The sequence below is a fragment of the Perca fluviatilis genome, chromosome 18, assembly GCF_010015445.1.
Source record: "Perca fluviatilis chromosome 18, GENO_Pfluv_1.0, whole genome shotgun sequence".
Lineage (NCBI taxonomy): Eukaryota > Metazoa > Chordata > Actinopteri > Perciformes > Percidae > Perca > Perca fluviatilis.
The window spans coordinates 23,126,360-23,141,880 of NC_053129.1; the positions used below are offsets into that span (position 1 = coordinate 23,126,360).

Consider the following 15,521-nt stretch of genomic DNA (forward strand, 5'->3'; position numbering starts at 1 on the left):
AACTGAAACCCTTGTGTGGGTGTTCAGAGGCTTTAAAATTGAAAGTCAAATTGACTCGTGGATTTGGAGAATCATGACACCCCTAGTACTTTCTGTCCTTTCTGTATATTTAGTAACACTTAATTTTTTTTTGGAAGTTTTAATCACTCTCGGAGAAAGATGGATTTGAAAAACTGTAATCCGTATCCTAGAAACTAGGGCTGCTTGATTATGGAAAAAATAATAATCATTATTTTGGTCAATATTGAAATCACGATTTAACACGATTACTCATTAACCTTTGGATATAATGGACATTGTCCAGGGTATAATCTGTTAGTGTCCTTTATCTCACAGAAAGAGTCTTTTGGATCAGAATAAAATCTATTTTACTACTGTGAGTCGGTTCAGCTTTACAGATATCACACATAACGTTACACAGCTAATGAACAGTCCCACAGACATAACACAATGTGCATCTCACATCACATGTTTACTCACTATGACCACTACTACTATCATTACTAAACATTGTGCCAAAATATGAACAATAATGTCGCCGTCAGTGGGCTTGGAAAAATCCAGCACATAGACGGTACCTTAAAATAACGTTACGTGAAACAGGTGCTTTAACGTCCCTGCTCATTTTACATACAGTTTAACAACAAAACTAAATGCTGAGGTAACATTACTATGTTTTTTCATGTTTGTTTTGAGCGGTATGCACCCCGACTAAGCTGGAAAAAGTTTTAAACAGTAAGTGAATACAGCATGTCGGGGGAATACAGCGTCTACTACAGCGGGGGGGCAAAGGCAGAGGGACCGCAGGGTTAGCTAACGTTAACTGTTCCCAGACAACGTAGTTGGTTTTGCCTTTTTTTGCTCACCAAACGCTGCTGTGGCTGCCCTCCTTCTGCCATCTTTACTCGCGCTGGGTTTTTATATTCCAGCGGATGATGTGCACACGACTTTCCTCCCTGACTGGCTGAGAGAGTTTATGGCTTCTGGAGGGGCGGATGTGTGTGTTTGCGTGTCATTCAGAACAAGACAAAATAAGAGTGTTCTTGCAAAACAGAACATGGCAAAATAATCATTTTTTCTCAATTGTACTATTTTGGTGATCGTTGGGAGCCAAAATTGAAATTAAATTAATTGCACAGCCCTACTAGAAACCTGGTCTTTATTCTGTCACAGCTTTACTGTAACACTCCAGGTTGTGTGTTTGCCTTTTTGCACAGTAATCCATCTAACATCGTCCTGCTGTTTTTCTGTTTATAGTATCATCAATGGGTTCGCGTTGCCTCTGAAGGCAGAGCACAAGCAGTTCCTTATGAAGGTGCTCATCCCATTACATACAGCTAAAGGACTGGCCCTTTTCCATGCACAGGTAGGAGAAACTGTCTTTTATATTAATTATATTATAGTTATAACTCATTACTTTCGTCTGTATATCGTGTAACAATCTTGTTTTTATTATTGAGCTGCACAGAGCATATTTGACATCTTGGAGATCTAATGTATATAGCTGTTACTAAAGATTGTCTCTGCAGGATTAGGCACTGCCATGCTGTAATATCTGTACTATAGCACCTCCTGGTGGCTTGGAAGTGGAAATGCACCGGTTCAGTGATTATTACTGTGTTTCAGTGTATCTTAGTTGCACGGTGGGAATGTATAAGAATTGTTATTGATCATAGGTTTTATTTCTAAATGCATATTAAACTAGATATATTTTTTCACATGATGTTCTATGCAGTATTTATCAGATGGAGTTTTTGGGAACAATGTGTACTTTTACTCTTTTTCTTTTGTGTATTTTTTTCAGCTGGCCTACTGTGTGGTCCAGTTCCTGGAGAAAGATCCTACACTCACTGAACCGGTACTTATTTTTATCATTCCTCCCACAGAAAGCACAAAGCCTCGAGCACTAAATTAGTCAACACTGCAGAGAAATGTGTAGTGGGTGCCAGCAACCACCCACTCAAACTGTTGGAGGTTTGTTTTTTCAGACATTGGGGAGAAATTCTCACGAAATTTTCTATCTTCTCTGTGCAGGTGATCCGCGGGCTGCTGAAGTTTTGGCCTAAAACCTGCAGCCAAAAAGAGGTATTCTGCATGTCTGTATAATTACACTTTACACTTACCACAATTGTCAACCAGATTATACTTAGTGTTGCTTCGCGTTCTGCACCTCTTATCTATTTAGGTGATGTTCCTGGGTGAAATTGAGGAGATTCTGGATGTTATTGAGCCAACACAATTCAAGAAAATCCAGGAGCCGTTGTTCAAACAGATCTCTAAATGTGTTGCCAATCCACATTTTCAGGTACGTTATGACGGAAACATACAAACGGTTGATATTTTATTGGCCCTTACGCATCCCTGTGTTTTGGCCCTATTTGTAACAAGAGCTTTTCTTCCAAATATGGTATGCTCATGAATATTTAGATGAGCTGCGAGCTGATTGGTTGAGCGAATCCCCATACACACACATTAGAGACGCGACAGAATCTCATATTCCAGACACTGCAATGTTTCATTACCAAATTCACTTCTGAGACTTTTTTATGCGAGAAATCAACTATATAAAGCTCAAATATGGGCCATTTTACGAAAATTTACGGCTAATTGCAAATTTGGTAAGATGTGTCGGACTTTAGGAGCTCCCCACAGTCTGACGAGAAAGCGGCAGCCTGCTGGGCTCCATACCCAGCGCAAAGTCACCCTTTGTGGATTAGCTACTACACTACCGGGGCTCTGCGGCCGTCTGCCGGCATAACTATAATATATTTACAGTTTGAATTTCGTCACGCCACTTATATAACCTCTACCCCAAGGTAACAAACCTAAAAATGGTGTCAGATTTCAATTTAATGAATTTTTGTGAACACTAGGGGTTTCGTTAGCTGCGACTGTCCCTTCAATCGTATGTGTACAGATTGCGGCTAGTTAGCTTCATTTTCGGCGTAATTAGAGTATATTTACAGTTTGAATTTCGTCACGCCACTTATATAACCTCTACCCCAAGGTCTTATAAAGCTAACAATGGTGTCCGATTTCAATTTTATAAATTTTTGTTAATTTCAGAGGAATTCTAAGAGGAGGCTAGCTAGCTCTCATTGATAGAGCTCCATCCAGCCGCAGGCTCTATCAGTGAGACTCGCGGACAAGAGGCATTTATTTCACCGATCGTTTGTTTAAGTAACTTAACACATTATAATTACACACATTATAAGATTAACTGGAACCTGTGGTAAGAGATTGCTGGCGTAACAAGCTCGCTGACCGTGCTCTCACTCACACACACCGGCATTTAGCAGGAAGAGGGGAGCTGCAGGCCCTGGAGCTCTGTTCAGGCAGCGGCGTTTGGTAGTTCATTAAACCAAAAAACTGTGACTTTGCGCAGGTATGGAGTGCCGTGGGCTGCCAGCTCAATCTACCTCACAGCAGGCTGGAGTCTGTGAAGGAAGGCAGGCCAGGCGGCGAGGCAGCAACACAGGCAGCACCGACCGCTGAACTCCGACACACAGTCGGACAAAATTTGCAATTAGGCTTCCATTTTCGTAAAACGGCCCATATTTGAGCTTTACGTAGTTAATTTCTCGCATAAAAATGTTTCAGAAGTGAATTTTGTAATGGAATAGCAGAGATCTGCGCGACCTAGATTCAGAAGACTACCTGATCTCAGGTCTGTTGTGTAGCAGTATGTAAATGTTGGGGCGTGACCGTTCTCTTAATACACCCGTGGGCGTGACAAAGGTACAGATCCTGAGATGCTTACGTCAACTTCTAGCTTTGTTGAGATTCGCCCGTTTTCAGCGGCAGTTTCAAAATATGAGATTTTCATAGTAAAGGGGTGTCAATGGGATTTTGAGCTTCTATGTATGTCCTATTTACCCACCGAACTGTCGTTAGTCAACTATGACAGGGTAAAATCGGTTTTGCATTCTATCACCCCTTTAAAGCATTGACATTCAAATTCTGAATCATTATTCGAATGCTGCGCAGTTTTTATTTATGCATTTATTTACTTGTCTATTCAGTCTGTTTAAATCCGGTATTTCTGCACAGTTGCAGATAAAGATTAGGCACTAATATTAGTATTACACTATTTGTAGAATTAGATTCCAGAGGTGGCTGCGTAAGATTGTTTCCAAACATTTACAATAACTCCAGAGCATTGTAAAGACCAAAAGTCAAAATAGAAATATATGCTTCAATCCATATTTGTTGGCATTTAGCCATTCAAAAACCTTTTTTTTACCGCTTGCTGCACACAAAGGAAGGCACGCACCTGTATTAACGGGGCAGTTTATTTTTTTTTTAGGGTCATTCGAACTTTCATTCGAAAACCTCAATAGAAGTTTTGAATGTAAAAACAAAATGACATGCGGTAGAGCCCTGGACAGTTAAAATCATTCTACAATCTTTGACAGGTGTTGCTGATATTTTGTTCACTCCATTTATATCAATCAGGGTAAGCTAACAGAAATACCTTTCTGTATAATACAGTTCAACAGCACCACAAACTACATCCTTCAAAATGATCAGAAAGAGGTTATTGTCATGACCTTTAAGGGACTCGGGCGCTTATTCAGACACAGCATGTGACATTGCCATGACCTTTACTGGATGGATGGATGGATGGATGGATGGATGATTACAGTGTTACAGCAGCAAAATATCAGAAACACAGCACACATACAGAATATATATGAAATAATAAATAGGATAGAATACAAGAAAAAATATTTTAAATATATACAAGTTGGAAATAAAAATGTACAACTACTTAAATAGTATTAATAAAGTAAATAATAAAGTAAACCTATTGTGCAAGTTGGACTTAGTGCAGTTGCAATGTACTGTATGTGGGTCTTATCTAAACTAAAAGTTGTATTGCCTGTGGTAGGAATGATTTCTTGTAGCGGTCCGTGCGACAACGAAGCTGTCGGAGCCCCTTGGAGAAGGTGCTCCTCTGTTGGACCAGTGTGGGGGGGGGGGTGGAGAGGGTGGTCGGGGTTATCTGTGATAGATAACCGTTTGTTCAGTGACCTCCCCTCCACCACAGCTTCAAATGTCTCCTGTTTGTAGCCAATTCCGTAGCCAGCCTTCCTGATCAGTTTGTTCAGTCTATTTGTGCCACTGGCTCCGATGCTGCTGCCCCAGCAGATGGCGGAGGAGAACAGAGTGCTGGCCACAGCAGACTGGTAGAACATCTCCAACATTCTGCTGCACACGTTGAAGGATCTCAGCTTCCTCAGAAAATAGAGTCTGCTCATCCCCTTCTTGTAAACAGCAGTGCTGTTGATTTTCGATGTTGACACCCAGGTATCTGTACTCCCCAACCATGTCCACATCTTCCCCCACGCCGCTGCTGTGGGAGACGTCCTGCCTTGTCCCGGTCCCCAAGTAGTCGACTCCACCTGGCCTTAAGGACCCAGTGGCTCTCACGTCCCATGTGATGAAGGTGCTGGAGAGGCAGGCTCAGGTTGAAAAGATATTGGAGAACACCAGGCAGCTGACTGGCGCAGGTTTTCAGGACCCTGGGGCTGATGCCGTCCGGGCCGGCAGCCTTGTGCCAGTGAAGCCTCCTCAGCTGTCTGCTCACCTGGCCGTGTGTGATTGAAAATCATGGGGGGTGCTTGAAGTGTCTGTGGGGGGAGATGAAATGTGCTGTAGTGGTGGGGGGAGTGGGCAACCACAGGGGAGTGAGGTTGGTGGAGTGGTAGAGGAGGCAGGGGATGGCTAATGAGCTAAACCTGTTAAAGTAATATTTCAGCTTGTCTTCTTCTACCCCCCCCACCCGGTGATCTCTTTCATCCCTATCCACACCTCCCTCATATTGTTCTGTTGCAGTCTGGCCTCCAGTTTCCTCCTGTAGGAGTCTTTAAATGTGCGGTATACTAGGGTTGTGCCGATGGATGATGTCACCATCGTGATGCAATGCCCCCCCCATCCTGTCTTTGCAGGCAGGTGCGGAGCTGGAGCTGGAAACTTTATACATTGTTTGTCATTGTTCATCACTAAATTCACTTCTGAAACTTTTCTTACAAGAAATCAACTATTTTTTTTTTTTTTTTTTTTTTATTTTAAAATTAAAAAAATTAAAAAATAAAAAAAAAAAAAAAAAAAAAAAAAAAAAAAAAAAAAAAAAAAAAAAAAAAAAAAAAAAAAAAAAAAAAAAAAAAAAAAAAAAAAAAAAAAAAAAAAAAAAAAAAAAAATAAAAAAAAAATAATAAAAAAAAATTTTATATTTTTTTTTAAATATATAAAAAAAATAAAAAAAAAAATAAAAAAAAAAAAAAAAAAAAAAAAAAAAAAAAAAAAAAAAAAAAAAAAAAAAAAAAAAAAATAAATTTTATTATATAAAAAAAAAAAAAAAAAAAAAAAAAAAAAAAAAAAAAAAAAAAAAAAAAAAAAAAAAAAAAAAAAAAAAAAAAAAAAAAAAAAAAAAAAAAAAAAAAAAAAAAAAAAAAAAAAAAAAAAAAAAAAAAAAAAAAAAAAAAAAAAAAAAAAAAAAAAAAAAAAAAAAAAAAAAAAAAAAAAAAAAAAAAAAAAAAAAAAAAAAAAAAAAAAATAAAAAAAAAAAAAAAAAAAAAAAAAAAAAAAAAAAAAAAAAAAAAAAAAAAAAAAAAAAAAAAAAAAAAAAAAAAAAAAAAAAAAAAAAAAAAAAAAAAAAAAAAAAAAAAAAAAAAAAAAAAAAAAAAAAAAAAAAAAAAAAAAAAAAAAAAAAAAAAAAAAGAAGGGGAAAGTTAAATTTTAAAAGGGGACAAAAAAAAAACAAAAAAAGAGAAAAAGGAGGGGAAGGAAAAAAAAAAGAAAAAGAGAAGAGTAAGGTAAAAAAAAAAAACAACACACCACCCCCCCCCCCCCCCCCCGGGGGGGGGGTGGTGGTGGTGTTGTTTTTGTTTGTTTTTGTTTTTGGGGAGGGGGGAGGGGTAAATTGGAAGGGGGGGGGGGGGGGGGGGGGGGGGGGGGGAAGGGGGGGGGGGGGGTTTTTTTTAAAAAAAAAAAAAAAAAAAAAAAAAAAAAAAAAAAAAAATAGGGGGGGAGAAAGAAAAGAAAAAGGAAAAAAAAAAAAAAGAAAAAAGAAAAAAAAAAAAAAAAAAAAAAAAACACCCCCCCCCCCCCGTTTTTTTTTTAGGAGGGAGAAAGGAGGGGGAAAAAGGAAAAAAGGGGAAAAAAGGGGAAAAGAGGGATTTTTTTTTTTTTTTTTTAATATGTTTTAATAAAAATTTTTTTCTTTTTTTTTTTTTTTTTTTTTTTTTTTTTTAAAATTTTTATATTTTTTTTTTTTTTTTTTTGAAGAAAAAAAAAAAAAAAAAAAAAAAGAAAAAAAAAGGTTTAAAAGCACTATGTAGAGCTCAAATATAGGCCGTTTTACGAAAATGTATGGCAAATTTGGTCCGACTGTGTCGGATTTCAGAAGCTCCACAGTCTTAACGTGACAGCCGGCCAGTGCCTTCCGGGGTCAATGGCATGCCGGTCGGCCTGACCACCTTCACAGACCCGCTGTGAGCTGGCTGGAGCTCTATCAGGAGACTCATGGAAAAGAGGCGTTTAGTTCCCTGATCATTTGTTTAAATAACACAACACACCTATCCATTATAAGATTAACTGGAACCTGTGGTTTTTCGAAGTTCTAATGCTCCACAAGAGATTGCGGGCGCAATGTAACAAGCTTGCTGACCGGGCTGTCACACACACACCGGCCACGGAGCAGGCAAAGGAGAGGGAGAGCAGCAACCCAGGAAATGGATAGCGGCCGACACGAACACACGCCTATTAACTCCATTATAAAGCCATAAAGTAGGCTATCTTTCAACTACGGACAGCGCCACTTTTCAAAATACAGATAGGAGTGGAGATGAGAAGTTTAACTGACATGTAACCACTGCGCTCACACGTTCCACTTAGCAACAACTGTAATGTTTAATTTTAAATGAATGTAGCCTGGCAGTCTGGCACACTTGGAAGCTCAGTATTTTCCGTGGGTGCTGCAGCTACGGAGCACCCATGGATGTATAATACCATTCAAATTTCTTTTTTTTTATTAGTTTTTAAGTAGAGAGTAAAAACTCCTCAAGGTCCTTGTGTGGACAAGCCGCTGATGGTACGGACCCAACCCCACAGCCAGCAGTTAAATGTCCGGGCTACAGAAACGTTCCTTCACATTCACATGTCCTCCCTTCCTTCTTACCGCTTTCTATAACGTCCCTATCCGTCCGAACAGTCAAAAAGCGGGTACCGCCACGCCTTGGTCCAGGATGTGCGAGTGCAGCCATGTCTCGGAACTCCCTCTGGGTTTTAATGAGCGCCTTGAGTTTGTCCATCTTATTTCCCAGAGACCGTACATTCCCCATAATGATCGCTGGGACGGCAGGCTTGTGTTTTCTTTTCTTTGCCTTACTTTTTAATCCACCTCTGCAACCCTGGCATCTCCTCTATAGTTCCTTCGGGATTTCAGGCTTGGCCCCCGGCAGCAGCACAGGTCGACACAGCGCTATTAGCTGATCGCGTGTGTAAACAATAGTCCCGCTGCCTTGTGCGTAACTCCCAGTTCCAAAAAAACAACCAAAGTAAGAATAGAACTAAGAGAAAAGTTCCGAAGTTGACAGAAGCCATTTCAACACAGATGTTCTAAGTGACCATTAAAAAGGAATGCACTGAAAGACCAAAAAGTGACTAAAAACACACAAAATACCGCACAACACAGCGCCATCTTGTTCTCTCCTTCATCTTATCTTTCATTTTCTACTTTCTAAGTCCACTTAAATCATGTAAAAGGAAAGTTGTCTATCATTAAGGAGCACGATAACTCTGACTGCAGTCTTTCTACAATCTGGACCTTGACTAAGAATGTTACAAAAATAAATTGCACTTGTGAATAAATTGCACATGTGGCACTTTGTAGTTTATGTGGCTTATTTGAAGCTAATGTACTTCTTCTTCTTTGTGATAATGTCTGTTTTGAGTTTGTAGCTACATGGTTAATTGCACTTATTGGAAGTCACGTTGGATAAAAGTATCACCTACAGTATTTACATTACATGCAATGAAATGTAATTTTCTGTCTCTGTCCTCGCAGGTAGCAGAGCGAGCACTGTACTTCTGGAATAACGAGTACATTCTCAGCCTCATCGAGGAGAACATTGACAAAGTCCTTCCCATCATGTTTGGTAGCCTGTACAGAATCTCCAAAGAGCACTGGAATCCGTAAGTACTCCAGTCTGGAGACATTTGATTTGGCAGAGCTGTCTAACTTATCATTTACATACAGTAACACGTGCTGAGATAGATTATCATGGTAACACCAGAAGATTCCGAAGATTATAAAAAATAAACCTGTCGTATTACAGAGAGAATCTCTCAAAGGTCCATTTAATGATGCAACCACACGTGGGAATCCTTAACTATTGGAACTATTGGATTCGAAATATTGTTCAAGAATGAACATCGATGCATAGAAACCTGCTGTAAAGTTGTGATGCTCTTTAAACTGTGTTAACACGGCAATGCACAATGTCTAACACAGCCTTACTATTGTGCTCGGACATAATGTTAATATAAACCTCTGCATATAGTTCCTCTATATCTCTGATTTTCTTTTTACCAGTCCTTCCTTCCTAATTATTTTTCATGTAAGTTCATGTAATGAGTATGTTATTTGAAGATGCTTCTGTCAGCTTTTAACAGTTTTTATTGGAAATGGAAATTGAAACCGGGACAATTATGAAGGTAAATATGGTGCAAAAGCGTGAGAGCTTGTAGAATACAATGTGAGAACTTGCAGAACAAAAATTTAACTTGTATGTTAAAATTTGCACTTGTAAAATAAAATGTGCACTTGTAAAAATAAAATTTGCACTTGTAAATAAAATGTGCACTTTAAAATAAAATTTACTGTAAAATAAAAATGTGCACTTAAAATAAAATTTGCACTTGTAAAAATTATTCACATTTGAAGTCACAAAAAGAAAAAAAAATGAGAGCTTGTAAAAATCTGAACTTGTAAATGAAATTTGCACTTGTAGAAAAAATATTCACAAATGTGTAGATTGATATTTGCATGAACACAATGACAGCTGCAAACTTGTAATGCAACATTTACTCATGTACTTTTTTTACTCAAGTTGATTTTCCATCACAACCACAACTCAGTGATTACAACCTCTCGAATCTGTCACTGTATCCTCTCTGCATCACCAAGATCTGCGCCTGAACTTTGCAACACTTGTTCGGACATTTGGTCAAAACTAATTTGTACCTGTGGATTAGGCTGTGGAGCTCTGACCAACAGAACGGAAAGCAGGGTTCTATCGCCAGATGAGGGACAACTCTGTCCGCTTATTTAGCTATATGCATGGAAGCCTGGTTGAATAGCAAGCAGGTAGCTAACTAACCAACCAGCTGATTCTAAATAAATACCTTTTAATTATCTTAACACTTTTAACAGTCAAATGAAACACTGGCGGTGAGCTCCAGGTCCTGAGCCGAGCGACCACCAGCGGTTATCGCCAGCGAAAACATCGCTATTATTGCCAGAAAGCTGTGCGACCGACCTGCAGTCGACTCCAGGGGACACAAGAGCCCCGCACCACAGCTCACCGCTAGTGTTGGTAAAGCAACTGTACTAACTAACCAGCTTCTAAATAAATACCTTTTAGTTATCTAAACACTTTAACAGTAAATGAAACACTGGCGGTGAGCTCCAGGTCCGCCGCAAACGGACCGTCATCAGCGGGTAACACGTGCCAAGTTCTGCATCCCTGCCAAGACTTCCATCCATAAGGATAATGATTTTATAAGGCAAAGTAGTACTGTTTAATAAAATGTAGGTATATACATTTTTGTATGTTCATCAATGATGATTATAATTTTAAAGTTTAGAGACATCAATGTTTTATCAGACTATCATTTCTTGTACCTGGGTGAAATCTGGCAGAACGAGGGTTAAGAGATGACATTATTCGGCAAAATAATTGCTGCTGCCGAGGTGGATGTAATTCTGCAGAAGCTATTGTTGCTTGCGGGTGCAAGATTGGCAGTGAGACAAATCACAAACAAGTGTGGTATGGGGGATGTGCGATGCTACCGGTGCGGGCTCTCTGTGTCCCGCTGGAGGCTCCCTGCAGGTGAGGTCGCGCTTCTGGAATAATAGCGATGTGCTCCGGGCCGATACCGCTGGTACGGTCGCTGGGCTGCAGGACTGGCTCACCAGTGTTCAGTTGACTGTTAAAAGGTTAAGATAAAAGTTTGAATTGTGTTAGTATAAGTTAGTCATGCGCATAGATACACTTGGCGATAGACTTCCGCTGTTGGATCAGGCTCCACAGCCTAATCACAGTACAATAGTTTTACTAAATGTTCAACAAGTGTTCAAAGTAGGCGCTCTTGGTGATGAACATACAGTACAATTGAGTTGTAATACTAGTTGTGGTTGTGATGGAAAATAACTAGTAAAAAAAAATAATGAGTAAATTTGCATTAAATTTGCAGCTGTATTGTGTTCATCAAATATAATACAATTTGTATTTTTTAAAGTATTAAATATACAAGTTTTTTTTTTTGTATAAATATTGTAAATTTTAATATTAAAGTATTTTTTTTAAAGTGAATTTTTTATTATAAAGTATTTAATATATTTGTTCTGAAGTAATTGTATTCTAAGCTCACATATTTACCTTCATAGAGCACAAATAAACATTAAACTTGTAATACAAGAGAATATGTCTTGGGCCAGGTTATAGCAACAATTGCTAATTTCCACCTGTAGTCCCTGGACAGGTATGACAATATTTTGACAATATTTGACAATATTGAAGTTATCTAGGCACAAACACAGCAACAACACACATAAAGTTACAATTTCTCCTTGTACCATGAGACGAACAAAGCAAAGAAGACGAGAATAAAAACCATAATGCTAAAAATAACGATAAAAGATCTTAAGACGCAACAGAGGAAGAAAATGTAAGCAGCACAGCCTGAGGGTAGCATGCTAGCGCTAGCATGCTACCTCGTTCTCAATGGCAAAGCATTGCTACAGCACAAGTTCACCATAATCTACAATAGAACAACTGACGTGTGCGCCCTCATTTAGAAGTCTCCCAGCTAATCCTGTCTTGTAACTGACCAAAGTTGGAGAAACAGCCTGTCTTTTACTGTCTATGGAGCTAGCTGACATGATCTACGACCTAAGCTACTGAGCATGGGCGAGTGCAATCAAAGATAGTACAGAAGAAAAGATGTCTCACTCTGTAGCTAAAACAGAGACCTGAACACACAGGGTGAAAAGAGGAGCTGCAGCAATGTGCAGTACAACAAAAACATGGTGTTTTTTTTTAAAATGAAACCATGTAAACCTATTCTGGTACAACCTTAAAATACAATTATGAACCTGAAAATGAGCATAATATGGGCGCTTTAATCATTGTTATCCAGAGAATTGTAGAAAAAGTGCCAGATTTTCCTAAATTTATGAAGCTTATTTTTTCGTGAAAGAACTAGGCTGGGTAGTTTCGTTTATATTCTGTAAAAGATCAGTTCACTTATTTTACAGTTCCCAGTCAACCCTGGTGGTATCCAGTCATGCAAATAGTTTTGGTCCAATACACGAGTTTTTTTAGGTTTATGCAGCCACATTAACACAACGGAGGTGAAAGGAATTTTGTTCGTGGTGCTGCTGATGTTGTTGATGGTGATGATATAATATTCCCCATACATTAACTAACCACTGAATGAACACTTGACGGAAGACACCGAGTTAAACCTTAATGTCCACTGTTCATGAGTGTAATGTTTCATGCTAAGTGTCTGTGCTGTGTTGCAGGACAATCGTAGCTCTGGTCTACAACGTGCTGAAGACACTGATGGAGATGAACTGCACGCTGTTTGATGAGTTGACCTCCTCCTATAAAGCCGACAGGCAACAGTGAGTAACAGCATGGACTGTGAATCAGATCGATTATCTCACAATGTTGGACACCGACTGGGCCAGTTTCAGTAGTTGTCCCTGATGCCACAAAAACAGTTTGCCATGAACTCTATCTAAGAAATGTTAACTTCTCTAGATATACTGTATCTATCAAGGACCTGAGGAGCTCAATGAGTGCCATAGCAAAGGGTCTCGATTCCTAAGCAAATGAGAGATTGCGAAACTGGAAATGCAAATTAAAGTTTTGAGACAGAATCGTACTTGTAGTTTTACCTGCCTCACTGACAGTGAATTTGCCTGATGTGTTTGGTAAGCATCAGCTGTTGTTTTTTTTCGTTGTCATGCCGTTTCCCCAATGTTTAGAACCACTGGAGGAGGCGTTCCTTGCCAGGTTTACTAGTTGCTTCTAGTTTATGGTGACTTGCAGTGTGGGGATGAGTGCAGACTGCTTAGTTTTACATTTGGCAGTTTCTGTGATGTCCATAGAAGTCTTCAGAGGGGTTTGCAGAAGTCAGGGACACCAAGAAGATTTTTTTTATTTTTTATTGTAGGGCTTAATTGTCATATTGGAAACATGACGAAATATTCAGTTGATGGCCAGAATTTGTGTCATTGGCTTTTAATGGGTTTGTTTTCTATGTTGTCTTCCCAGGGAGAAGAAGAAGGAGCAGGAGAGGGACGAGCTGTGGAAGAAGCTGGATGAGTTGAGGCTCTGCAACACCAATCTGTTCCAGAACAACAGCCGCGGGCTCCCTTGTGTCCAGAACAACAACAACAACAACAACAACAACAATAGTAATAATGACAACCAAGACAAGAGCGCTGAGGCTGCAGCCGTCGCCACAGACAACAAAGATCCTGAGGTCAAAGATCCTGACGTCAGTGAGAGCACCCCATGTGCCAAATGACACCGGATGTCAGTTTTTTATTCCGTAACGGTTTGACATTGTGTTCAGGACTGTCAAGAGAGGATTAACCGAGACAGAAAAACACAAAATACACCTCAACAGTATATTAAATCTACTTAGAGTTACTTTAGAATTTCTTTGGCAGAAAAAAAAAATATATATATATTTCAACTTAAGACTATTTTTGGATGTTACAGTGTGGCTGCAGTACATTGTTTATTTGTCTGATCAAAGATTTATCCTTTCACATTTAGTTTCTTAACTGAAAATGATTTTTTTTTTTTTTTTTGATATATTCGTTGTACTTGGGAGGGGAGAAAATAATGACTTGAATTCAATGTTTCCGATTGTGCTGCACTTAGACAAGCTGAACAGCTATTTAAAGATGTCTATTTTTTAATGTGCTTTTCCTTGTTGCTGCCAACACTTGGGTGCAAACCTTAAGGAAGAAGGGAACTGCAGACTTTGGGAGTATTTGGGGGCAGATGGGACCAGATCCATAATTAGATATTTAGTGTCCATTGATGTATAGAAAAGGAGTGTTATCACGAGAAGAAGCTACAGGACAGCTAGAGAATGGGAGGTGCATGGCCAAAAAAAGATAAATCCTAAAGAAGAATAATCCCAGATTTATATCTCTGTTAAGTGTCTCTAGTTAGGACTGTGAAGTTAAAACTTGTTCACAATTAGGGTCAATGTCATATTCGTGAAATTGTTTTTTGTTTCAGGTGTTGATAAATATTTTTTTTTATCTGGGTCAAAACGTGAAGCTAATAGGTGTAACGCAACACCTGCATTTATAAGATTACACTAAAGTATTGAGACAGGGCTTTCAAGGATGGAAATGTTTTTCAGCCTGACTGGAAATGAATGAATGTTTCGACATTTTTGGGGAATAGACTTATCGGCTCTCCTGCTGAGAATTAGATGAGAAGATTGATACCACTCTCCATATGTTTGTACTGCGAATATGAAGCTACAGTCTGCAGCTGGTTAGCTTAGTATAGCATAGCGGCTGGAAAACCGAAGGAAACCGCTAGCCTGGCTCTTTCTAAAGCTGTGTTCAGAACAACTTGAGCCCTGGAAAAAAACGAGTTAGCCAGCAAGGCGCTGCGTTGGCCTATCGCATACATGCAAGCACACATTCCTGGTAGATTACCTCGCAATCGTTGTGACCAAAGATAAAATAGTTATTTTACAAAAAAAATAGTACTTATTTTGCTTTCCAGAGGTATAAAATCCTGTCTGTGGGTATTATTACAAACCGTTTAAACGCATTATTCTGTCGCTCCACCTGGATTTCCCGGAGCATATTTCATTGTCTCACCGGTACCTTAAACAACACGCCCCCACCAATGCAGCCCCAACGACGTGTCAAAATCTCATTTACCATTTTAAGGGGCCATTACGCACTGGAGTATTCCTGAATTGTTGTGTTTACACTTGATTGTTCATATTCATCAAACAAACATGCTCATTAGTGAGCTTTAGAGGCGATGGTAGGCAGATTTTGATACTTTTGGACAGAGCCAGGCTAGCAATCCCCTACCCCCTTCCTCTTTTCCAGTCTGACGTCAGACGTGAGAGTTGTCGACCTTCTCGTCTAACTCTCAGCAAGAAATTGAATAAGAGTATTTCCCAAAATGTCTAACTATTCCTTTTTAAAAGTAGTAGATTAATAAAAACATATGAAA

The 15,521-nt window shown here is 38.9% G+C and overlaps 1 protein-coding gene across 2 annotated transcripts in view; it reads left to right on the plus strand.

Moving 5' to 3' along the window:
• The window catches only part of ppp2r5a (protein phosphatase 2, regulatory subunit B', alpha isoform), a 44,875-nt gene extending 30,448 nt beyond the window's left edge, over window positions 1–14,427 (plus strand). The window contains exons 7-13 of one of the 2 annotated variants that reach the window (XM_039781867.1): window positions 1,258–1,366; window positions 1,805–1,858; window positions 2,035–2,085; window positions 2,186–2,305; window positions 9,071–9,198; window positions 12,815–12,916; window positions 13,572–14,427. In XM_039781867.1, coding sequence (XP_039637801.1) covers window positions 1,258–1,366; window positions 1,805–1,858; window positions 2,035–2,085; window positions 2,186–2,305; window positions 9,071–9,198; window positions 12,815–12,916; window positions 13,572–13,827 — 820 coding nt within the window. In that variant the 3' untranslated portion in view covers window positions 13,828–14,427. The remainder of the gene's footprint in view (window positions 1–1,257; window positions 1,367–1,804; window positions 1,859–2,034; window positions 2,086–2,185; window positions 2,306–9,070; window positions 9,199–12,814; window positions 12,917–13,571) is intronic. The other variant, XM_039781868.1, reaches the window with a different exon arrangement.
• Window positions 14,428–15,521: the final 1,094 nt, after the last annotated feature.